This window comes from Xyrauchen texanus, chromosome 6, assembly GCF_025860055.1.
Source record: "Xyrauchen texanus isolate HMW12.3.18 chromosome 6, RBS_HiC_50CHRs, whole genome shotgun sequence".
In the NCBI taxonomy this organism is placed as follows: domain Eukaryota; kingdom Metazoa; phylum Chordata; class Actinopteri; order Cypriniformes; family Catostomidae; genus Xyrauchen; species Xyrauchen texanus.
The window spans coordinates 40073478-40098139 of NC_068281.1; the positions used below are offsets into that span (position 1 = coordinate 40073478).

Consider the following 24662-nt stretch of genomic DNA (forward strand, 5'->3'; position numbering starts at 1 on the left):
AAAAAATTGATCTGAATCCTTTAAAGTCCAGATACAAGTTGAGAAAATTTTGCACAAAAAAACAAAAACGTCCTACTGATGACTTATACTGGAATTACTGTTAATTTTCTGCTACATTATCCAGTATATTAGTTAATAATAAAGTGTTTCTTAATAAGCTATACATTTATATTGAAATAATATGTAGTTAGATGTTTGTGTTTCTTTACATATTAAAGAGCAAACCCAATTAGTTCCACACAATAATGTAAAGATATTCTAAACCAATTATGCAAAAAACAACACTGGTATCGGATCAGGATCGGTATCGGCCGATAATGAGATTTCCGGTATCGGAATTGGATCGGAAGAGAAAAAGTGGTATTGGTGCATCCCTAATATATATATAAGATTTGCTTAATTTAATTTAGTTAAAAACTACACAATTGAATTAGCTGGAATTGTGTTATTAAATTAAAACACTTACATTTTTAAAATAGGCTTACATTGTTTTGAGTGTAGATGCTGTTCTCACAGGGCATGTTCTTGCTTCTATCTGTGCTATTTTTCTTGGTCTATGTACACCAATATTGCATGTTTTTGTGGTTTTGATTTACAAGCTTTATCATACTGACGTTTTAGCGTCTCACTGTGGATGCATCACGTGTCACTGGTTTTCAGAATCTTGCGCCATAAACGCGGTGTTTTTAGGACGCTGTGCGAAGTTAAATGCAGTTTGAAACTTTGAAAAGTATGTCTTGAGCCCCTTGCATTCGGAGTTGTGCTCCAGCCAGCTGTTGTGCTGGCTGTTTGTTGTCTGCACAACTGCACATTACCTGTACAGCTGGAGTTGTGCTGACTGCCCCCTGCTCACTGTGACACGCAAAAACATAAAAGTGGTGCTTCAAGCTTGAATAGCCCTTTTGATTGGAAAATTCTTTATTACAGAATTTACACATGGTCCAGGTGGCATGATTGATTGCATAAATGTTTAAGCGTTATTTTTTTATTTATTACACGGTTCTCTGTAATACTTGATTCTGATTGGGCAATGGCGCCATCTAGTGGTCTGATATTTCTGAGTAATAACTGCACATCCACGAATCAGACTGTTCATCTGGGTTTCTGAGCCATTTTTACTACTTCTCCGATCACTCTGTGATTGCTACAAGTAAGTTAATAATATAATTTCTCAAATCAATGTTTCATGTGCATTTATTTGGCAAGTTGTCTTCTGCTGTTGTAGTAATAAGATGCATAATGAGCAGTCAGACGTACATTATTACAAAATTAACACCACCAGATTGCAGGAGGTTTATTTCAGCTGTTTAGCTGTTTTATTTCTTCTCACATAATTACATAATTTCAAAACAAATCAATGTTTTATGTCCATGTATTTATTTCATGTTGGGGGTCCCGATCTCCCTTTCAGGGTTTATTTCTTGCTATAACAACCAGCTGACTGTACATAATCCCGTATGTATGAGCAAATTAATGTATGAATATCCTACCTGAAGATGCGTTTGGGATGTTACATTGTGTTTTTTTGTTGTTGTTTGTTAGGACATGCCTATCGTCGCTGTGACACCAATGGGACCTGGGAACTGGCTTCAAGTAACAACAAAACTTGGGCTAATTACAGCGAGTGTGCCAAATTTCTCACTCATTATAACCAGAATCAAGAGAGGGTAAGACCTTTGACCTTCCAATCTGCTTAGATGTCTTCCACAGTTGCTGCATGTCAAAAAACTCTCAAATGTTGATCCACAATCATTTTGGACATATAGATCAAATTTAAGAGTTAGAACACCTGGAGGTGAATTCACCAAGCAATTCTGTAATGCACGGGTGTTGTGCTGTGCATATTTAAATGAAATCTTGGGTGGGTTTTTTCTGTTACCTGATTAGTGAATCAAGAGCTAAACCAATGCAGACAGCACATGCAAATAAACAATGCTATTAGCATAAAATTCAGTCTTAGCGAATTCCCACCTATGTGTGGAGACAGTTTAATAGGCATTAGTCTAGGGATGTCAAAAGAACGTTTAATTTGAACATAAATTGCCAAAATGTATCAAACATGCCTTGTGATATATTCATGCACAAGCTATATTTTTTGTTTAATTTATATGTTAAATAAATAATTATCTTACAGTGTGATCACACCGTGTGGTCTCAAGGTTATGCTTCATGAAAGACTGCCCAAGATATGACTGCCATTCCTCAATTTTCTTGGACATGTTTTGAAACATTTTGATTGATTAAAATACAATTTAAAGACATATTTTGAGAACAATCTTTCTGTTGCCAGAGGACAAACTTATTTTTCGTCTTTATTTATTTATTTGTTTGTTCATTCTTTCATTACTGGAAAAAGCAATATTTGATCTGGAGGATTCAGTGTGCAATATTAATAAATCTTTTATTAAAAGTTTCAATAAATATGACAACATACCTTGCAATAAATAAATGTGTCTAAATGAAATAAATCTGTCAATACATAAATCATAAAATGTGTAAATAAATATACAGTATATGTCAATCAACATCCAAAAGAAAATGAATTTGACATGTTATGTATTTATTTATTGACACATTTCTTGATTTATTTATTTACTTTGATGGACAGATACATCATGGATGGAAAATGTCCAAAGGAACATGTATTTTCTCTATTTATTGACACAATTCATGATTTATTTTTTGTCTGACAGATGTACTTATTTATTTACATATTTCAAGATTAATTAATTTATTAAAAGATACATTGACATATATAAATACAGTACATATACTGTAGATTATGGGTGGGAAATTTAACACGTTAACACATTAAAAAGAATAACACAATTAACGCAGTATCTGTTTTGTTTTTTTACTTCCTGAAAAATCAAGCGATAGCAAAAAGGCCCCAATTGTTCCTGGCAGGCTACTCAGCCTTACAGGCTCCAACTAGGGATGCATTGGCAATGTACACTTAATTTTCTCTTGTCAATAATGTTTGATATGAATTGAATCTTACCATTTGATCCTATTATTAAAAAAATTCCACTGGAAAACACCTCAAGATTTGCAACACTTCCACTGATTGTTTGGCATGCATTCTGTACATATATTTGTATAAAATGTAAAAATATGTCTAATTAACTCTATATGCCAAAACAAAATATATATATTTTAGATTTTCATTTTTTTACATTAAAACAGGAATAAAAAATAATGACCAACCAATTTTTTGCAAGTTTTTTGAGACAAAGTGTGAAAAATTATATTTATGATGTATGTTGTCATGTATCATGTACAACAATTTAATTGTGATTCATCACAGAAAACTGCGATTAATTACTCAAAAAAGATTTAATTGATTCACAGCCCTAATATACAGTCACCGGCTACTTTATTAGGTACACCTGTACATCTACTGTTTCAGACAATTATCTACCATTAACAAGCCATTTACATCCACATAACTGCCGCTCGCTGGATGTTTTTTGTTTTTGGCTCCATTCTCTTTACACTCTAGAGACTGTTATGCATGAAAATCCCAGGAGATCAGCAGTTACAGAAATACTCAAACCAGTCCGTCTGGCAACAACAATCATGCCATGGTCCAAATCACTGAGATCAAATGTTTCTCCATTCTGATGGTTGATGTGAACTTTAACTTAAGCTCCTGACCCACATCTGCCTGATTGTATACACTACACTGCTGCCACACGATTGGCTGATTAGATAATTGCATGAATAAGTAGGTGTACGGTTGTACCTAATAAAGTGGCCGGTGAGTGTATATTGATGCTTTTAATGAAAGTTTATTTATTCATATGGCACACCGAATCCTCCATATGCTTTTATTTTTGCTGTGGTATCACAACTGGTATTGAGAACAGTTGAATTGTATGAGTGTTGGTTTCCACTACAAAAATGTTGGTATCGTGTTAACCCTACATAAGTTATTTCTGAACAAGCTGATTTTGTTTGTCTTGTGTTAATGTTTAGATTGAAGTCATTTGTTAGTTTAATTTTGTTTCTCTCATCTATGTGCTGTTTATTTTGGTGTAGACTGGCAAAAAACAGAGCTGCGGGCAGAACTATTTACCATTTAGATGAGGAATGCACAAACTGTACCCTCAGAAATTCCATCTCCTCCTTAGAAGTCTGAATTTAATGTAATCATTAGAATCAGCAACATCAATTCGGTTCACCAAAGCTTGCAGTGGAGAATGACATTTTTGCTTTTGACATGATCAGTGCAAGATCTGACCCTGTGTGGTTTCCCATAACTTTAATTATGAAAGGAACACTAATGGATTCATTGTTTTAACCATTCATTAAAAGCAAATTTCCAGAGTTTAGTATTTTTATTCTGCCTTGTAAATTTTCTAATCAATTTGAAAACTTACATCATGGCTAAAAGACATTTAAAAGACTTAAATTCGAGACAGTATCCACAGGGTAAGGGTATGACCGTAAACCACAGTATGAGCATTTTTATATAATGATAATGAAGCACATATATATATACAGTATATATATATATATATATATATATATATATATATATATATATATATATATATACTAAATAAGCATATGTAATGCCTGTTTTTTAAGAGATTTGTGAAGTGAAAAATGTAATTTGATTATATTGATCATCAGCTCTTCAGACGTGCTCTTCAGATCTTTGGTTGCAGAGTGCACAAATATAATTATGAGCAAATGTTGATATATTCAATTTTGGTTTCCATTTTTTTAATGCGTCACATTTTTGGAAGATATTTTCCCTTTGAAAAGTTACTCTGTGGTTTGAGTGTGGGGATCCATATATTTTTGCTTCCCATGTTTTGCATTTGATGAACTCCCTAGAGCCACTGAAATAGTCATCCATGCAAATTAAATGCTGTTCAGCGCAGGGTTTGGCTATCGCTCAGCACGCTAAATGATAGCAGCTGGCAAATCTCTTGTTCCATGAGCCCCGGTTCACCCTCCTTCAACACACGCCACGGATCCAGCGAGCTCGGTTAGCGCGGTCGCGATCTGAAGCTTCTCGGCTGCCTGCAGCCTGAAGTAATCTTAGTTGAAAGTGTGGCCACTCAGCTATTGTCAGACTGCTGAACTTCAAGACAAACTGTTTTCGCAAGAGGGCGCGACCAGACACCTTAGTCACATGGTGTCAGCTTGCTCACCAAATAAACATTCACATTCAGGCGGAAAAGCCGCCGAAGGCAGGGATTTGCTCTGCAATTCCTTTAGCTATACCTGCCCTGCTTTTGCTTACACACCAAAAGATGCAAAGTTGTGCTTTTGAGTTTAAGTCCATACTGAAATTCAGTAGAGCTGAAACACAGTTTCATGTGGTGTGAATGGTAGTAAGAGAATTGTGGAAATGTTTCTAGCAGTATCACAATTTCCTAACCTTATAAGAGTTGACGAAAAGATGCAGTGAGATTGAAATTAGTCAGACGTAAATTAGAGAAAAGTAAAAACTACTATAGTTTTAATAATAGTTAAATCTGAAGTGAAATTTCTACCATTATATACTCACCCTCATGTTGTTCCAAACCTTGATGCTTTTAGTTTTTTACATGCAAAAAAAAAGATGTTTTGAAGAATCTGCACATAGCTCTTTTCCACACACCAACAGTTCATAATGAAATGTCTGTCATAAAATCACTACAGAAGTAGTCTGTATGACTCGTGGACTATTTTACAATAACTCTGAATTTGACATGGGAGTTGTTATTCACTGAAAATGTATTTATCCATTGTGCATACCTGTTCGATTTTGGCATGCACATACAGAAAAACCAACGCCGTTTGTCATCAATGACAAAAGTAAAACGTGGTTAAATTTTTTTATGTTCAAATTTTGGTCTGTTCTTCCAACTTGAACTTATGAGAATTTGTATGTATTCTTGCGTAAAGTGTGGTTCTATCGGGAAGACACGCAGGCTTGAGTGAGGTTTAAGATGCCATTTATTTGATGAATATAAAACAGATAAGTAATGTCTCTCTTTGGCGTAGGCCCCGTCCGACGGTCCGAGGGAGTTGTACTCGGAACCATCATATCCTGCCGGAGATAGGAGGCAGGGGCGAGGAGCCTACCCCCATGGGGGACGGGACTCAACTGGTGGTGGTGGGGTGGTGGAAGTTGCCGTGTTAGCACACTGAAACAGCAATGTGATAGATTGTGAGCAGACTTATAAAGCAATGGCTTATATGTGATTGGCTAGGAGTTACCCAGCTAATGATGTGATGATGTACAGCTGCTAGTCTTCCCGCTAGAACTACGCTGCGCTTCCATTTATGTGTTTATGTTTATATTGACAGGAAAATATTTTATTGTGATTACCAAAGTGATTACCAAAGTTTACTTGCATTGTCTGAGGCACAAAATTTGTGAGGGGTCTTTCATTAAACTCATATTAGCCATGGGTTTCACTTCTTAAATGTATTGTATATTAGTATTTATTATGCTTGCTGCATATTCATTTGTTATGCAATAAAAAAAATTAAAGGCAATTGCTCTTATACTGTCTTTGACATAAATTACAGTATGCTGTAGCTGTGTACCAAACGACACACTGTACACTATATAGTGTAGTATCCTCCCAAATGGAACACTTAACAGTTTTTACTACACTGAGGTGTTCGCCGTTTAACAGCTGATGGAAGTGACGTTTCCAGCACACATGATGTTTTGCAGCTAGCTTTAGCACATTAGCCAACCTCAGTTCAACACTTGTATCTTAAACATCATACATATTCACACAGCTTGGGGTAATGTTAAAGCATTCAACTCACACTTGTAAGGTGCTGTATCCTCTGAAGTTTTGATAGCTGCTACATTCTTTATTATTTACAACTTTTTTGTCAGACCGGCAGCGTAACCAGGTAACTTCACACCTTCGTTGAGTGCATGAAGTGTCCAACATTCCACCCTCTTTCCACCCGTTTTGATGGCTGAGAAAGTGCTTACTCTGGGTACTTAAAGTAAACTTCTATTTGCTGCATTTTCAGTGTTAACATACTACTTACACTACAAAATAGCTTAGAATAGCGCAGTGTGCGTTCCAAAACGCTATGCTATTTTACATCCTTCCAAAAATATGATTATTTTTCACGGCAAAACAACACCAAAAAAAAAAAACAGCAAATAACAGCAAATTTAATTCATTTTGGGCTGTAATAATAAGGAAAAACTGCCTCTAAATCCTGTTGGGACTGACATGTGTTTGCAAACCTATAACGATTCACTGTTGTCATTCTTTAGTGCTGTTGTGTGATAGCTAAAAGCGGCCCAAGAAACCGATTAATTTACCCTTGATTTTTCAATCAATGCATTTCTCGATGACTCATGTTCTCACTTTCTCTTATTGTCTCAATGCAGGAGGTTTTCGACCGACTTTACCTCATCTACACGGTGGGCTACTCCATCTCTCTGGGATCACTTATGGTGGCGACGGTCATCCTGGGATACTTTCGGTGCGAAAAATCTGCCTGTTTGTTTTCTCAGACATGATTCACAGAAACCATTTACAAGCCAGGAATCTTCTAATGCAATTTTCTAGGGCTTAGTCTCATCCTGAGATCAGTGTTGAAAAGTTTTTGTGTTTTCAAGTCTGGTAATTCTGATATCAGACATCCATCCATCCAATTGAAGATATATAAGGTGTTGATGCTCCACACCTTAAACCGTATTTGATGTGTGCTTTTATTGTTAATGCCTTTAAAGCATTTATTTTGTTATTTTGAGTGTGGAGAAAGCGACTATTTTATGGTGTCGTATGGTAAAGTGCTATGTGCTTTCATTTTTGACTGAAACGATAAGTTTTCCTAAAGAAATGCATCAAATGAATGTTTATCCAATAGTTCACCCAGCGTGCATCCTGGCCGCTTGTCAATATTAAGACATACGAGTGCATTTATTACTTTCGTGTTCAGTCGTTCCATTTTCATTGCTAATTAATGCAAAGAGGTTCCCTTCGCTATTTATCCAACAGCCTTATTCAAATAAAGGTTGGGTCGTGCATGTAACGAGCCGCTGACAGGTACCGGACTTGGCTTGACTCAGCTCCAGTGCTCCATGTTTTTAAGAGTCGGCCCCTTGCCTGGGCACCAGGAAATGCGGGGCAGGAAAATGACTTTAATAAAGGCTCATTTTGGCTGCGGCTGACAGGCTGCCAGCCTTTCCATGCTCTCCACTCACACTGTCAGTGTAATGTCTCAGGTGCGCAAGCTCTGGGAAATAAGGCATGCGGCACGGAGACTCTCAAACATTAGCGCCAGTGTTTGAAGCGTGCTCAGAGGAGCTCAGCTCTACATTGTTCGGCTCTCCAGAGCTTCCCGATCAATATTTCCCAGCGGGATGGCGGTTAAGCAGCAGTTAGTCTAATGATGAGGAGGCAATGTATTCCACACTGTCACCCTAAACCTCTCCAGAGGAGACAGAGTAACAACAAAAACAACCCCTAAATGATTAGCCAAGGGTTTAATTTTTCAACATGTCTGGCTGCAGAAGGATCTGAACTGAACTGTGCATTTTGGGTGGCTTTGTAAGAAATGGCACAGGCTTTTTTTAGTTAACAAGCTAGAAATGATCTGGTTGCATGAATAGTACAGCTCGGTATTGATACACATTTCCCAAGCCCTCGGTTGTGAATTTTAGCTATTGGTTTACATTATTTTTAGGCAAAAAGGAAAGCTGTTTCAGAGATGGAGCAAGTTTTTACATTTTTCTAAAAATTTAGAAATATTTTTGCTTTCTTTTGAATGCTGTGCACTGATGAATTTGAGTAGAAAGACCAGGAAAGTAAACAAACATATTGATGAACTCTCTGAAATTGGGCCCAATTATCAGCAAATATCTGGTGTTGAACCAAAGCAAATGCTCGCAATCACTTTTGACCAGTGGCGGATCTGAAACCATTTACAAAATTGTAGCACAACCTGATCAATGTTTTTCATGTTGCTTGGCATTCGCTTGCAATTGAAGCTGTTATGTTGGATGAAAGGTGCATTTTTGTGCAAGTCCCTCTTTATTAGTCATCAATACTGTATTGTTTATGAGAGAAAAGGGCCATGACATCAATGTCAAATAGCAGTCAGAAGATAAACAATGAAGTGCAGTTGTAGGAGGATCCAAGCACAAATCTGCAGGGCCTTTTCCCCAATAGACTCGCTTAGGTCAAGCAAGTTTGAAAGAGTGTAGACAAGCCGACAGAATTAATCTGGGAAACACATGCTTGCAATTTTGTTTTTATAGTTTACTTTTTGAGCCCAGCATTTTCAGCATTCGTGCTTTCCGAACCCTTTAAATCCGAAGAATGTGTTAAAGTCAGCGGCTGACTCGTCTGGCTCTAATTAGACGAGTATTGTTCTTCACCTCTGTGAAAAGGCTATTGAAAAAGCAACCATACACACACACTTGCTATTACACAGTGCGATTCAGTGATGTTTATTGTGTAATTTCCTCTTGTCAGGGTCCAAAATAAAAGTTTTGCCACAACTCCCAATAGCGTTTGAATAGAGAAAAGTTATAGGTTTAAATTTACTAATTTCATTTGTAAGCGGATTTGAAACTGCATTTTACATTCTTTAATTAATCGCTTACATCAGTGAGGGTTATGCATTGTTATATATGCCTATAGCATTGTTTATTTTCAGACCCTTTAGTGAACTGGGTGCTAAAAATACACTGACTCCATTTTGTGTGTACTGTAATTTACTGATAAAGCTTTATAATATCAACATAGATTAAAGTATCAGTAAAGTACTAGTTTATAGTTTATTGATCATTTATAAATTGTTGTTATATCATTAATAAATGAATAGGCCTTATTCGAATAGTTTGTGTCTGTTTTGAGCCTTAGTGATTGAGAGATGCTGTGGAGATTATTTCTTTGCCAACTTTTCAGAGAAATGGATCATTAATAAATGGCATTAAATATATAATTATATATACATAGAAATATCATTAAACATACATAGTTCTCACTTTAAATTAGGACACTAATACTTAGGAAAATACTTATCTAGCAATTAGTAATTGCTTTACAACAACAGTTATTAAGCATTTATTGCTTTAATAGTAAATGTTCCTAAAACAGTAAAAAAAAAAAACACATTAAGCAAGCATAAACTTAAGTCCAATTCATGACATAAATAAATGAATAAATAATTTATTGGTTACACTACACTTTACAATAAGGTTCGATTTGTAAATATTAGTTAATGCATTGGGTATCAAAAACTTAAGAATGAACAATATATTTTTAAAACATTTATTAAACTCGGGTAGTGTTAGTTAACCCTCTGGGGTCTGAGGGTGTTTTGGGCCCTGGAGAAGTTTTGACATGCCTTGACATTTGTGCTTTTTTCAGTTGCTTAAAAACATATTAATGGCTAAAGTCTGGTAACACTGTATTCAGCACAAACTGGGCTACAATAATATGTGAGCAACGTGTGTGTACATGTTTGTATTTTTGAGAAAATAATGTCATTGAAATAAGGCCATATAACACATACTAAACATTTGTCCACAAGCCTTTTGAGAACTGGATCTTGTAGCCTAGAGTTTTTGCTACAAAATGATGTGAAACCCATCCTGATCACTCATTCATACAAAACAATATAGTCATTGAACTTTTGTAAGACACTTTTAGTGTTAGAAAGGTCATATGTGAGGAGGTGTGAACTATCATGAATATTGAGGTAATTCACACCTGAGACAAAAGAAATTGTATCCTCTGCTGGATCAAGTCTCTCTTCAAAATACAAACGTCCCGCTCTTCTTCTGAGGAAAATTGTAACTCTTCGTCACTATCCAGGAGTTTTCTGACTTGTGTATCGTGCTGTCTTTCAAACGCACAGAAAAGTGAATGTACTTGTTGTTTTTAAGACAAAGTAGGGGGCGTTTACCATTTGCATTGATCGTCTCAGCACATTAGCGTATGAATGGCGCACTCTGCTGGTGGGTGTGATCACATTACAGATAAATTTGCTGAGCCAGGAAAACTGTACATCGCTTTGTTTCATACAGATTACATTGCAGGAGAATATTTGTTTTAAATTTGAATTGTTTTATTTAAAAGTAGACATTTTAAGCTTTCTTTAGACATATGTTTCATGTTTGTGTGATAAGTATTCATGGAGCATTTTTGTGACGCGTTTCAGATATATGCTCGTGAACACGGAGACTGCTGAAAGCTCACCCTTTTCATTTTCTTTACTATACAAAAGCACAAGGTTTTGTTGTTATTGTGAGTGTACACAAATAAATAAGGGTCTACCCTTTATAGTCTCTAATGATGTCTTACACTTATCTGTATGCCCCAAAATGACAGAGAATTGTATGTTGTTTCCACTGTAATGGTAAATGGTCTGCACTTATATAGCACCTTTTTAACCTTAACAGTATTCAAAGCGCTTTACACTGTGACTCATTCACCCATTCACAAACACATTCATACACCAATGGCAGCAGAGCTGCTATGTAAGGTGCTAGCCTGCCATTGGGAGCAACTTGGGGTTGCCCAAGAACACTTCGGCATGTGGAGTCGTGTGGGCCAGGATTCAAACCAACAACCCTGCGATTAGTGGCCTACCCGCTCTACCAACTGAGCCACAGCCACCATAATGACAAAAAAATCCAGCAGGACGTGACCCAGGACGGTTAATAAAAATACAATTGTTTATTGTTAGTTCATGTTGGTTCATAATGCATGAGCTAAAGTTAACATACACAAATTTTAATAAAAAAAAAATATCAGTATACAGTATGCTAATATTAACAAAGATGAATAAATGCTGTCAAATATTATTGTTAACTAAAATTATACCACAGGTCTGTTAAATACTTGATGCTGATGACTTGATGTTCTAATGTGTGCAATTATTTTTCACGTAAACGCACGGCTATGAAGTAGTTCCAGTTCCATATCACTTTGGCAAATTATTTCAAAGAGCCGTACAGGCTACCACAACAAAATAGCCAGTTAAAACAAAGACACTGGCTAAGTACATCAGATTAGAATTAAAAACAATGTCTATAAAATCCTGAATTTATATAAATTTAGTTTGAAAGGTGTCCTTCCACTCACTCTCTTTCTCTCTTTCACTCACGTCTCACCCACGCACACAGACGCACAGCAGAGTTCCTCAATAGGCGGCCAGCAGGCCACTTTCGGCCCGTGAGAGACAAATGTTTGGCCTGCGCAAAAGGCCTATTAACACATCACATCTGTGATGATTATAACCATATAAAACTAAGACATTGGTTAAAGTAAATCAGTTTAGAATGTCAATGTCTATAAACCCTACATTTATTTAAATTTAGATTGAAAAGCACCCTTGATATCTCTCTCATCACACACACACACACACACACACACACACACACACACACAGAGACTCGAGTCGCGACCATCAAACACTGACCCCACCCCACAACTTGATTAATACAACAGTGTGGCATGGGGGGGTGTGTAAAATTGTGAGAGTGAGCCAGGGCTGTGAGCGGCACGGAGCCCCCCGGAACCAGTCATCCAACCGCGATGGCTGTGGGGAAGACGGAGGGTTCCAGTCCAGTCCCACACTGGCGGCGGCCTGGCCAAGCATATCAGACATCTGCACGTTGGCCTCAGTTTGGGCATGCTGGGCCGAAGGCGGCAGCCAAGGGGAGTCCTCAGCGTCAGACGCCGCGCTCTCTGATGCAACGGTGAGCTCATCCACCTCGAGCTCTAGAGGATAGGCAGACTGGCCATGAGGCGAGCTGCTGTTGCCTCGAGCACGGACGGGAGTCAACGAGCGTGCCGTGGGTGGGTGGTCCGAGGGGGCGTATCCGGTGGAGCTGCACCTGCTGCCATCCCCAGATCGCTTACATCGCCAGCTGCACGTGCCATCGCCAGCTGCACAAGAGTGACGTGCTTTTGGTTGAAAGCAAGCCGCGACCGCAAAGTTGCCATAGGTCATGCTCTCGCAGTGAGAACATGAACCATCCACAAGCGCTGCCTCGGTGGGATCGCAACCCAGACACACGAGACAATGCCTGTGGCCGTCTGAAGCGGAGAGCACTCTACCGCATCCAGGAACTATGCAGGGGTGGAAAGGCGTCTTTATAAAGACATGTCCTGAAAAGGACGTTCAAAGCCAGCTGCATATTGCTCTTTTAGAGGAAATAACTCTTTCAGAGAAAATCACTCTTTTATAACTCTTTAAGTTTCTTGCACTCTCGAAGCGCCCAGGGGCAAACTGCACTGCCGTGCAGAGAAGGAGAAAGCCGCTGTAATGCGGCGTCAAATCCAACAGGCAAGCATCAGAGGAAACAGGAACAGGTGTGTGACTCGCACGTATTTGCCTGCTTTTATACCCGTATGTCCGGGGCGGGGTATGCAAATAATGTCTGCCTAATTCCTATTGGCATTTTTTCATAGATCAGAGGCATATTCGGCACTCAAGAGAGACCCCTAGTGTTGCTTTTTCGACACAACGTCGAAGTGAGCGACAGACGGGGAAGTATAGTTTTTAAATGATAAATGAAAGAAGTTATCCAAAAGCAACTGGGCCTGTGTGAAAAAAGTATTTGACCCTTCGTTACTAAATCCCCAAATCTATGAAACTGCATTCATAATGGGGTTCAGCTGGACTAGACACACCAAGGCCTGATTACTGCCAGGCCTGTTCAATCAAATCAACACCTAAATATAACTTTTTCAGCATCATGACGTTAACAAAAAAGGTCTCACTTAGTAGCACACTATGCCATGGTCGAAAGCAATTCCAGAAATGATGAGGAAAAGGAAGTATTACAAAGCTATTTCAAAGCCTATGGGACTCAAAAGAACCACAGTGAGAGCCATTATCTCCAAATGGAGAAAATTAGGCACAGTAGTGAACCTTCCCAGAAGTCCAAAATTCATCCAAGAGCACAGCAACTACTCATCCAGGAAGTCACGAAAAAGCCAAGGACAACATCCAAGGAACTGCAGGCCTCTCTCGCATCAATAAAGGTCACTGTTCATGAATCTACTATCAGAAAGAAACTGGGCAAAAATGCTATCCATGGAAGTGTGGCGAGGCGAAAACCACTGCTAACCCAGAAGAACATTAAGGTCCGTCTGAATTTTGCCAAAACACACCATGATAATCCTCAAACCTTCAGGGAGAATGTTCTGTGGACTGATGAGTCGAAAGTGGAGCTGTTTTAAAGACAGGGGTCCTGTACATCTGGCGTAAATCAAACACTGAATTCCACAAAAAGAACATCATACTTACGGTCAAACATAGTAGTGGTCATGTGATGATGTGGGGATGCTTTGCTGATTCAGGGCCAGAGAGACTTGGAATACTTGTGGGAAACATGAATTCTGCTTTTTACCAGAAAACCTATAAGAGAATGTCCGGTCATCAGTCTGTGAGTTGAAAGTCAAGCACAACTGGAATATGCAGCAAGACAATGATCTAAAGCATAGGAGTAAGTCCACCAATGAATGGCTCAAAAGAAGCTGAATTAAAGTTTTGGAGTGGCCTAGTCAAAGTCCTGACTTGAATCCGATTGAGATGATGTGGCAGGACCTTAAACGGGCAGTTCATGCTCGAAAACTCTTCAGTGTGGCTGAACTACTAAAGCAGTTCTGCAAAGAAGAGTCAGCCAAAGTTCCACCACAGAGTTGTGAAAGACTGATCTTCAGTTATCTGAAGCGTTTGGTTGCAGTTGTTGCTGCTTAAGGTGGCACATCCAACTGTTCAGTTTAAGAGGTTTTTCCACATGGGTGATATATGTGCTAGATAACTTTTTTGCTTGAAAAAAAAAAATATATATATATATATATATATATATATATATATATATATTTGAAAACTAAATTTTGTGTTTATTCAGGTTGCCTTTGTTTTATCTTATATCTCGTCTGAAGATCAAAAACAATTTAGAATGAAAAATACACACAAATAGAAGAAACCAGGAGGGGGCACACAAGCACTTAGCACATGCGCACTACATTGTTACTTCCATGCTGAAAAGCAGTGCATCCTCCGTTATTAGTTCTAAAGTGACATTTTCGAACTAGCAACGAAGGCTCAGACTGTATCAAAGCTGAATCTGTGTCAGAAAAAAGTAGTTCCACTCACAAGAGCGTTTTAGGGATGAAAACCAGAAAATGTCTGAGATAAAACCTTGAATGTTGTCTTAAGGTGTGGTAACCGTGGTATAAGTGGAATAATTGACTCCAGCCCATTGAATAATTTAAAAATAATGCACTCTGCGGCACATCGTGGCCGGATTACCACCTCGGGTGTGAAGTAATTTTCAATAATTCAATGGTTCGTCATCAATTTTTAGTTACTTAACAATTTAAAACTTGTGAAGTGTTACCAATTTTTTATGTAAGTATGAAGAAAGAATTAATGTATGCCTTCTTAATGATCTTATAAATAAGTTGTTTGCTAAGGATGAAAAAAACATCAAACTGTTTATACAAAGAACTGTTTAGCAAATCCTTAGCTAATCTTACAGTTCCCAATAAATAACCATCTAACTGTTTTATTTAGTCACCTTGGTACATTTATACAACCATTTGGTGTTAAGTATTATTCACTTTGGTACATTTTTACTAACATTTGGTGTTAATTTTGGACCCTACCTTTGTTTATTTTCTGTTTGAATAATGACACATGGTTTGAACTCATCTCTTATGCCTTTTCCTCTTATAGTATCCCTCTTTTTCCTGTTACTTTCAGGCGGTTACACTGTACCAGGAACTACATCCACATGCACCTGTTTGTATCGTTCATGTTGAGAGCCATTAGTATCTTTGTGAAAGATGTGGTGTTGTATTCGGGTGCTGCGTTAGAGGAAATGGAACGCATAACTGTCGAGGATCTGAAGTCCATTACAGAAGCCCCTCCTGCCAACAAAACCCAGTTTGTAAGTGCAGCATACAATGAAATGTAACAGGAGAGTCAGCAGTGGATTGGCAAAATCTCGCATTGTGTGGTTGCCATAGAAGCGTGCGGGAGCATCATTATCATTCAAAGCCATTTGTTGTTGACGTGCCACAAACACCCAGCAGCAATTGCTGCATGTCTGCGTAACCAGGACACAGGGGTTTTCAATTAAGAGTTTGTGTGAATTGATTTATAAATTATTTTAGGATAATCGCTTTACAAAATAGACTGGACTATTACATTTCACTATTTTCATTACAATTACTGAGAATGTATGAGTACACCAATCATAGTCGACCTGGTGACAATTGACATTATCAGTGAAAAAATTATTGGTTTATACTTCTATGACATGTGCCATGAGCTTCTAACTAGCTCAAGGTTTTTCTTATGCATGTTGTTTTATGTCCTTATAAGGTAGTTAAATGTGTTTGCAAGGGAATCATCACTATTACTAAATCTAATTCTTTGGCATTTGAATAAACCCCTAACCCAAAATCTCATCATTTAACTCATCCTTTGTCATTTATATCCCTATTACTTTTTTGACTTGGGCCAGTAAGCAACCACAATAGCAGTGCCCCAAAAAACATTTAGAACACTCTAGCAACTGCGAAGCAATCCGCTTAAACCCACTTAAAACACTTTGGCAATCGTATCGAAACACCCTAGCAACCACCTTGTAATGCAACCTACCACAACACCCTAGCAACTGCACAGAAATGTGCTTAAGCCCATTTAGAACACCTTTACAACCACCTTGCAACACCTTAACAACCACCATGCAGTTCCCTAGCAACCGACCACAATATCCTTGCAATGCATAAAAGTTTTAAACCACACTTTAAACCACAGAACACCCTAGCAACTGCATAGCAATGTGCTTAAACCCACTCAAAACACCTTTGCAACCACCATGAAACACCCAAGCCACTGTACCATGTTGTAATGCCCTAGCAACCTACCACAACACCATAGCAACTGCTTTAAAATGCACTTAAACCACCCAGAGCACCATAGCGAGTGCATAACAATGCACTTAAGCCCACTCAAAACACTTTTGCATCCGCCATGAAACACCCAAGCCACTGTACCATGTTGTAATTCCCTAGCAACCTAACACAACACCATAGCAACTGCTTTAAAATGCACTTAAACCACCCAGAGCACCATAGCGAGTGCATAACAATGCACTTAAGCCTACTCAAAACACCTTTGCAGCCACCATGAAACACCCAAGCCACTGTACCATGTTGTAATTCCCTAGCAACCTAACACAACACCATAGCAACTGCTTTAAAATGCACTTAAACCACCCAGAGCACCCTAACAGCTGCATGGCAAAACATGAAAAAGCACTCAGAACACCTTAGCAACCACCTTGCAATTCCCTAGCAACCTATCACAACACCCTAGTAACCGCATATAAATGCACATAAAATTACCCAGAACGCCCTAACAGCTGCACAGCAACACGTTCAAAATCACTCATAACACCTTAGTAACCACCTCGCAACACCCTACCAAACAAACACAGCATAGCAATTGCATAAAAATGTGCTTTAAACCATGCAGAACACCCTAGAAACTGCATAGCAATGCACTTAAGCTGACCCACCTTAACAACATTATAACACCTTAGCAACCACCTTGCAACACCCTAGCAACCACCTTGCATCATGGTGTGCTTCAGGGTCAGGCACCACTCACATTTTTGTTAGTTTTAAATTTAAAGCACAAGTTTTACAGACCTCAAAAGCAAATCAAGGTGACATGCATAGGAACGTGGCTAATCAATATGTGTTCAATTGGTTTTCCGTCTCCCCTCAAGATTGGCTGTAAGGTAGCGGTGACTCTTTTCTTGTACTTCCTGGCGACTAATTATTACTGGATCCTGGTGGAGGGCCTGTACCTGCACAGCCTTATCTTCATGACCTTCTTCTCAGACAGGAAGTACCTCTGGGGCTTTACTCTGATTGGCTGGGGTGAGGAAACAGTCTCGTTCACTAATACACATTTCCAATACTCTGCACTGAAAAATCATTATTCAGCTGCTGGCATTTGAGTCCAAATCATATTAATGAGATTTAATTACTGCAGTCCTTGAACATTGGCTTCAGTTGCTTCAAGTAAACAGTCAGTAATAAAATGAAAAACAAGCTTAACATTTCTTAAAATAGCAGTTGATACTCATTCTGTAGAAAGACTAGTATTATTACATTCTTTATGTAAGTATCAACTTGGTACCAAAGTACTGGTACTTTTGCCACTCCTTCTGTAAGGTCTGATTAATTGCATTCAGCACAGCAGCATGTCTCTTTTAAAGACACTTGTGGAGATACTCTGGACTCCACGGCTCCTGCATTGTACACACTGTGCGGAATATTTGAACATGCACAGCGCATACAATGTGGATGCCGTAGAGCTGAATCACCTCAATGAAGCTTAAACAGAAGTTATAGTGCTGTGTAATAAAGACTGCATGTGTTCTTTTGAATGTAACAACTTGGAAAGTGAAGGTCATGTGATGTTTCACCAAACAGGTGTTCCTGCGATGTTTGTGACTGTCTGGGCCAGTGTGAGAGCCACTCTTGCTGACACTGAGTAAGTACTTGAGCTGCAAACTGTTTGCCAACGTCACCATATGTGCATTTCTACAGGAATGTTGGTGTTCTGCATGTCAAACAAGTAAAAAGCTATCTAGAAGGTAAATAACACACAAGATTGGCAGTTTCGCAAAAGGCTCTTGAAATAAAACATAGATGTCTGGAATGGATTGTAAAAGTGACTGATTTGGTTTATGACCAACAGGTGCTGGGATTTAAGCGCAGGAAACCTGAAATGGATTGTGCAGATCCCCATTCTGACAGCAATCGTTGTAAGTTTAGATTGCATTTTAAAGTTTTCGTTCCAAGTAAGATCGTTGTTTTGTTTTAAACAATTCAAAATGTGCCTCAAATTATTGTGAACAATATTTTGCCCACACCTTTTATGTAAATACATTGTGAAGTAATCCATTAAATCATTGTGTTTACCTTCCCCTCCCCCCCCCCCCCAAAGGTAAATTTTTTGTTGTTCCTGAATATAATTCGAGTTTTGGCAACAAAACTTAGAGAAACAAATGCGGGGCGATGCGACACCAGACAACAGTACAGGTAAGATGACGGTGCTTTCTTATGTATATAATAGTATTTTTATTTGTTATTGTTGATTGATAGACACATGAAGGAATATCATTTTCTTCTTTAACAGAAAGCTGTTAAAATCGACCCTGGTCCTCATGCCGTTGTTTGGCGTTCACTACATAGTGTTCATGGCAATGCCCTATACAGATGTTTCTGGCGTACCATGGCAAATCCAGATGCATTATGAAATGCTCTTTAACTCATTCCAGGTGAAATTTTAAACTCTATAACATATGTTTTTAACATTGAAGATTTTATGTAAACCTGATATTAAAATTCACTCTCTCTTTTCCAGGGATTCTTTGTTGCAATTATATATTGCTTTTGCAATGGAGAGGTAAGAACAAGATCATATGCAATCTCCCTAACAAGTATTTGGCACACTTAAAGGGATAGGTCACCTAAAAAAAAAAATACTCTCATGCCATCCCAAGTGTGTATTAAAATATTTAAATATCTCAGCTCAGTGGGTCCTTAAAATGCGAGTGGATGGTGATCAGATATTTAAAGTTACAAATAGAACAGACAGTCAGCATAAACTCAACGATATGACTCCAGCTGTTAAATGAATGTCTTCTAAAGTGACACGGTCGCTTTTGATGCGAAAAAGATAGATATTTAAGTACTTTTTAACTATAAATTATCGCTTCCTGTCAGCAGCGATATGCGCATGTGACATGATCGCGTTGGCACCTTCACGCGAGAACTGACGCACGTGCGTCACACCCAGAAGATCGCCGCTGTTTACACGTGAGGAGGAACGCTGTACTGTAGTTTCTTTGGTTTTGGTATAGATCTGTATTTGTATCTGTTTGTTTTTCACAATGGTGCATTTGTGTGCTTATCCTGGATGTCTCAACAGAGACTTTCATAACATGCCAACGCGAATACAACACACAAGAGACTGCGTGAACTCAGCATTCTCGTGAAATGTACGCATATACTGCTAAAACGTAGCAGTATATGCTACGTAGTAGTTAAAACTTACTTAAATATTTATGTTTTTCACACAAAAAGTGATCACATCCCTTTAGAAGATATTCATTTAAATTAGAGTCGTATAGATGATGTGTATGCTGACTGGCTGTGAATTTTGGAGCTTCAAAGGTCTGATCACCATCCAGTTGCATTTTAAGGACCAACTGAGCTGAGATATTTTTCTATTTTCCTTCAAATGTGTTCTGGTGAAGAAAAAAAGTGAAATTAGTTCTGAGAAAAGCACAAGCATCGTTTGTTTGCAAATGCCACTTGGTTTGATATTTTGTTATCTAATGCAATGACATCCATACATTAAAGTGTGGTTTTACGTACCGCTGTATCTTTTATGTCCCAGAAATCTGTCAGATTATTGTTATAGTCATTCATTTTTCTTTCTAACAGTTATTTGTTGTAGAATATAGAAAAACAACTCAAATATTTCCTCAACACACTTTAGGTCCAGGCAGAAATCAAGAAGTCATGGAGTAGGAGGACACTTGCTTTGGACTTTAAGAGGAAAGCCCGTAGTGGCAGTAACACATACAGCTATGGACCCATGGTGTCCCACACGAGCGTCACAAACGTGACCGCACGGGGCCCTCTGGCCCTGCACCTTACCACCCGCCTGGGGCCTGTCACCATCAATGGCCACCGGAATCTTCCGGGTTACGTGAAGAACGGCTCCGTCTCCGAGAACTCCATCCCGTCTTCGGGTCAGGAGATCCATATCCAGGAGGAAGAGCCTTCAAAGAACTTCCAAGACGAAAAAACAACCCCAGTGGTGGAGGAAGAGCGAGAAACTGTCATGTGACTTTACAAACCAAAACGAAGAAAATCAATGTTTTACGTAATTTGGAAAATGTGTTAAAGGACGAGAGATTCCTTTGTTCCTCAGGATTCCTTAACAATTTGGATTGTTGAAACTTCTCAGAGGAGTTGAGCTACAGTGTTACCAGGGATTAATCCAATGGATCAGTGTCTTTTAACTGAGCCACAATGTTCTTGCAAGTCTGGACGATACTATGGGTACCAGGACCGTTTCACCAGCAGTACATGAACTAGAGTTTTCAATATGTGTTGCTGCATGGTGAACAAACAAAGCTGGTGCTTTCAGGTTCTCATGACACGTCCATCAGATGAAGAAATATTGAATTTGCTCCAGGATCAAGCCATAAAAAGTATATGGCACTATGGACCTTGAATTGTATATAAGAAACTCATAATATGTTAAATACATTTTAAAAAAAATTTTTTTTTTTTTTTTTTTTGATCAGCACTATTGTACTTTTATTTACACTGCAAATAGTCCAAACAGATAGCATCTCATACAACTGCCAGTAGGGGTGCTATTACGGTAGCAGGTTCTTAAAGGTGATGTGCAGGTTAGTTGAATGTGATATTTCTATGTCCTAGACCTTGAGTGATTGTCGCATTTTTCCACTGGTTTGTTCGGTGGATTTGCCAAATCTTTCTAAGCTATTCTCTATGGACGCCGAATATCGCCACGAAATACCAAAATAACTAAGGTAATTCTGACTATATATGTCACAGTTGTGACTTTAATTTTTGCAATTGTGACTATATTATATAGTAATAATAGTCATAATTGTGTTTATATATTGCAATTTCAAGTTTTAATGTAAATATTAGATATAAAGTCGAAATGGCAAGACATAAATTAGCAGTTGCTCGAAATAAAGTTGATATTGTTATATATAGTCGCAATCGCGAGATTTAGAGTCGCAATTGTTAGATGTAAAGTTGCAATTATGAGGAAATAAATAATTCATAAATTGCAAGATATAATGTGTGCAATATACTATTGCGATATAAAGTCCAGTTTTGAGATTTAAAGTCGCAATTGCTAGATATAAATCTGAAATTGATCTAAAATCGAATTTGTTAAATATAAAGTTGCAGTTATGAAAAATTACGGTAAAATTGGGAGGTATAACAAGCGAGATATAATGTTGTGACTTTATATTCGTCATTTCTAAATTGCTAAATATAAAGTCTCAACTGCATGAAATAATAATGTAATATTTCTGTCTCTATTTAGGACTTGAGCGATTGTTGAATTAATCTGTAGGTTTATTCGGTGGATTTGCCATATCGTGTCCAGTTATTCTCTATGAAGCCAGATCCTGCCATGAAAAAATATTAAATATAAAAGGTAATTCTGACTTTACATATCACAATTGTTACTTTATTTCTTGCAATTGCGACTCTTATACTTGTATTTGCATGCTTAAATATTCTAATTGCAAATTTTTTCACGTTATTACAAGATACAAAGTCAAAATTGCAAAGTAATAATTGCGGAAATTAAGTTGACATTGCAATATATAAAGTCACAGTTGTGAGATATAAAGTTTGAATTACGAGAAACGTCGAAAAAAAAAAACTAGTAGGAAAAAAACTAGATATAATGTGAGTAATTTAATGCCGTGACTCTATATTTCAAAACTTTGAAATTGCAAAATATAGTCGCAATTGCAAGGAATAGTCAAAATTGCAAGATATAAAGTCGAAATCACAAGATATAGTTGCAATTACGAGATATAAAGTCGCAATCGCGAGAAACAAAGCCGAAATCGCAAGATCTGAAGTCACATTTGTGAGACGTTGAGTTGAAATTAAGTTGAAAAAACTAGATATACTGGAATGTGTGCAATAATATAACGCTGTGACTTTACATTTCATAACTTAGAAATTGCTAAATGTAAATTCACAATTACAATAAATTAAGAAAAAAATTATATGTGTGCAATATAATGACGAGATTCTGTATTTCGAAACTTCGAAATTGCAATATATGAAGTTGCAATTACGAGTAATAAAGTTGAAAAAATAGATATAATTTGAATAATATAATGATGCGACTCTATATTTCGAAACTTTGAAATAGCTAAATATAACATCGCAATCGTGAGGAATAGTTAAATTGCGAGATATAAAGTCAGAATTACCTTTTTTAAATAAATGTTTTCTCCATGGCAAGATCAATGCACCATCATTTTCTTCCTGAATCTGGCAGTGAAAACGAAAATAAATTCCCTCTTAATTTGTTTTGACTTAAAGGAATAATTCACATGAAAAAGTGACATTTACATACTCGCCATTATGCTGTTCCTAAGATTGTCTTTCTCTAGGGGAACACAAAAGATGTTGACAGCTCTTATACCTTACAATGGGGACAGATGCTGACAAGCATATATCAAGAGTATATTTCAGTATAGTCCTCACACAAAGCCAGTGTAAGACTCTGAGTATAACACACCACTCACATGGACTACTTTTGGGTAAAAGATTCCTTTACATCTGCCTGCATTATTACCAGTGTTAAGATGGTGGGGAAATATGCAAACATTTTGTTATTACGACTGATCTTAGAAGAGAAACTGTGTGTTATGTTATTGCTAATTTTTTCAGGGTCATTTTCAAGCTGCCTTAATCATTAGTTGCCATTTATTATAGAGCATAATAACATTTATTAATAATATGTGTGTTTTCTTCTGTTATTTTTGTTTGTGTTTTAGACTGGATAACATGAGACATGACAGGCCATAACAAATTATGAGAAATCCACCTAGCATTCTCAGACGTTACAGAATGAATGAATTAGCCACAGCATTGTGATCTGTTCTATGAGTTTTCAGGGAATCATTTGCACACTATTATAACCTCATAAGAGCTGTTTATTGAGACCGTCCCCATTATTGTATAATGAATGATTATTTAATGCACGCATCAAGATTTGATCATGAAAAGCCATTTGCAAGTTACTACAACTTCTCTCCATTGCCTCTTAGATTACATTTCATTTCATCATAATGTATTTCATGCATGTTATGAAAAGCTAAAAATCTAAATCATCTAATTTCTGCAGCCATCTGAGCACAAACAAAACGTTTATTCATTTTCCCAGCATCATAACTGTTCAAGTTTTGCCCATTATTTATTGGTAATGAATTGGCGTCAGTATTGTAGGTTTAGAGGCTCATGGATTGCTATGTGCGATCTAACGTTCTGCTGCTTTTTCTTAATCCATGTATTTACATTAATATTGTGGATATATAAATAGATCTCAGTGTTTACAAAAACAGATGTCCATCCAGTGATGAGCTAAATGAACATGTATTTCTGCAACTATTCTGTAATGTATGCTGGCCATGTTCAATGTAACAAATGTGTGACGATTAAGCATTTCTGCACACAACAGACCTTCAGTTTCATATGTGAGACTTCTGTTCTGCTGGTGATTTTGATGTATTAATGTTTGTAGTTTATATAATTATAACACATATTCGTTTCCAGAAATGAGCACTTTAAATTCAAAGGGGTATTTTTGGTATCCCTTAAAAGATTTCCTCCTGATGATAATGTAAAACATGCATTCACCGTTTCTCTATACAGTAGTTGAGTGAGAGGACAGATAATGCAGTAGTTATTATTTTTAGATAAAATTGCCGTTTTTTTTTCATTCAATTTGCAGCCATTTCATTTTTGTTCTTTTCTTTCTTTTTTAAAAATAAAAATAATTAAAATTGTATTTTTTTTGCACTTTATATGCCT

The 24662-nt window shown here is 37.4% G+C and overlaps 1 protein-coding gene across 1 annotated transcript in view; it reads left to right on the top strand.

The window, feature by feature from the left end:
* pth1r (parathyroid hormone 1 receptor) overlaps positions 1 to 20898 on the top strand; it is an 80109-nt gene extending 59211 nt beyond the window's left edge. Inside the window, exons 4-13 of the mRNA XM_052129028.1 lie at positions 1543 to 1667; positions 7370 to 7464; positions 15718 to 15904; positions 17756 to 17909; positions 18468 to 18528; positions 18736 to 18802; positions 18985 to 19079; positions 19177 to 19318; positions 19405 to 19446; positions 20545 to 20898. Coding sequence (XP_051984988.1) covers positions 1543 to 1667; positions 7370 to 7464; positions 15718 to 15904; positions 17756 to 17909; positions 18468 to 18528; positions 18736 to 18802; positions 18985 to 19079; positions 19177 to 19318; positions 19405 to 19446; positions 20545 to 20898 — 1322 coding nt within the window. The remainder of the gene's footprint in view (positions 1 to 1542; positions 1668 to 7369; positions 7465 to 15717; positions 15905 to 17755; positions 17910 to 18467; positions 18529 to 18735; positions 18803 to 18984; positions 19080 to 19176; positions 19319 to 19404; positions 19447 to 20544) is intronic.
* The last annotated feature ends 3764 nt before the right edge of the window (positions 20899 to 24662 follow it).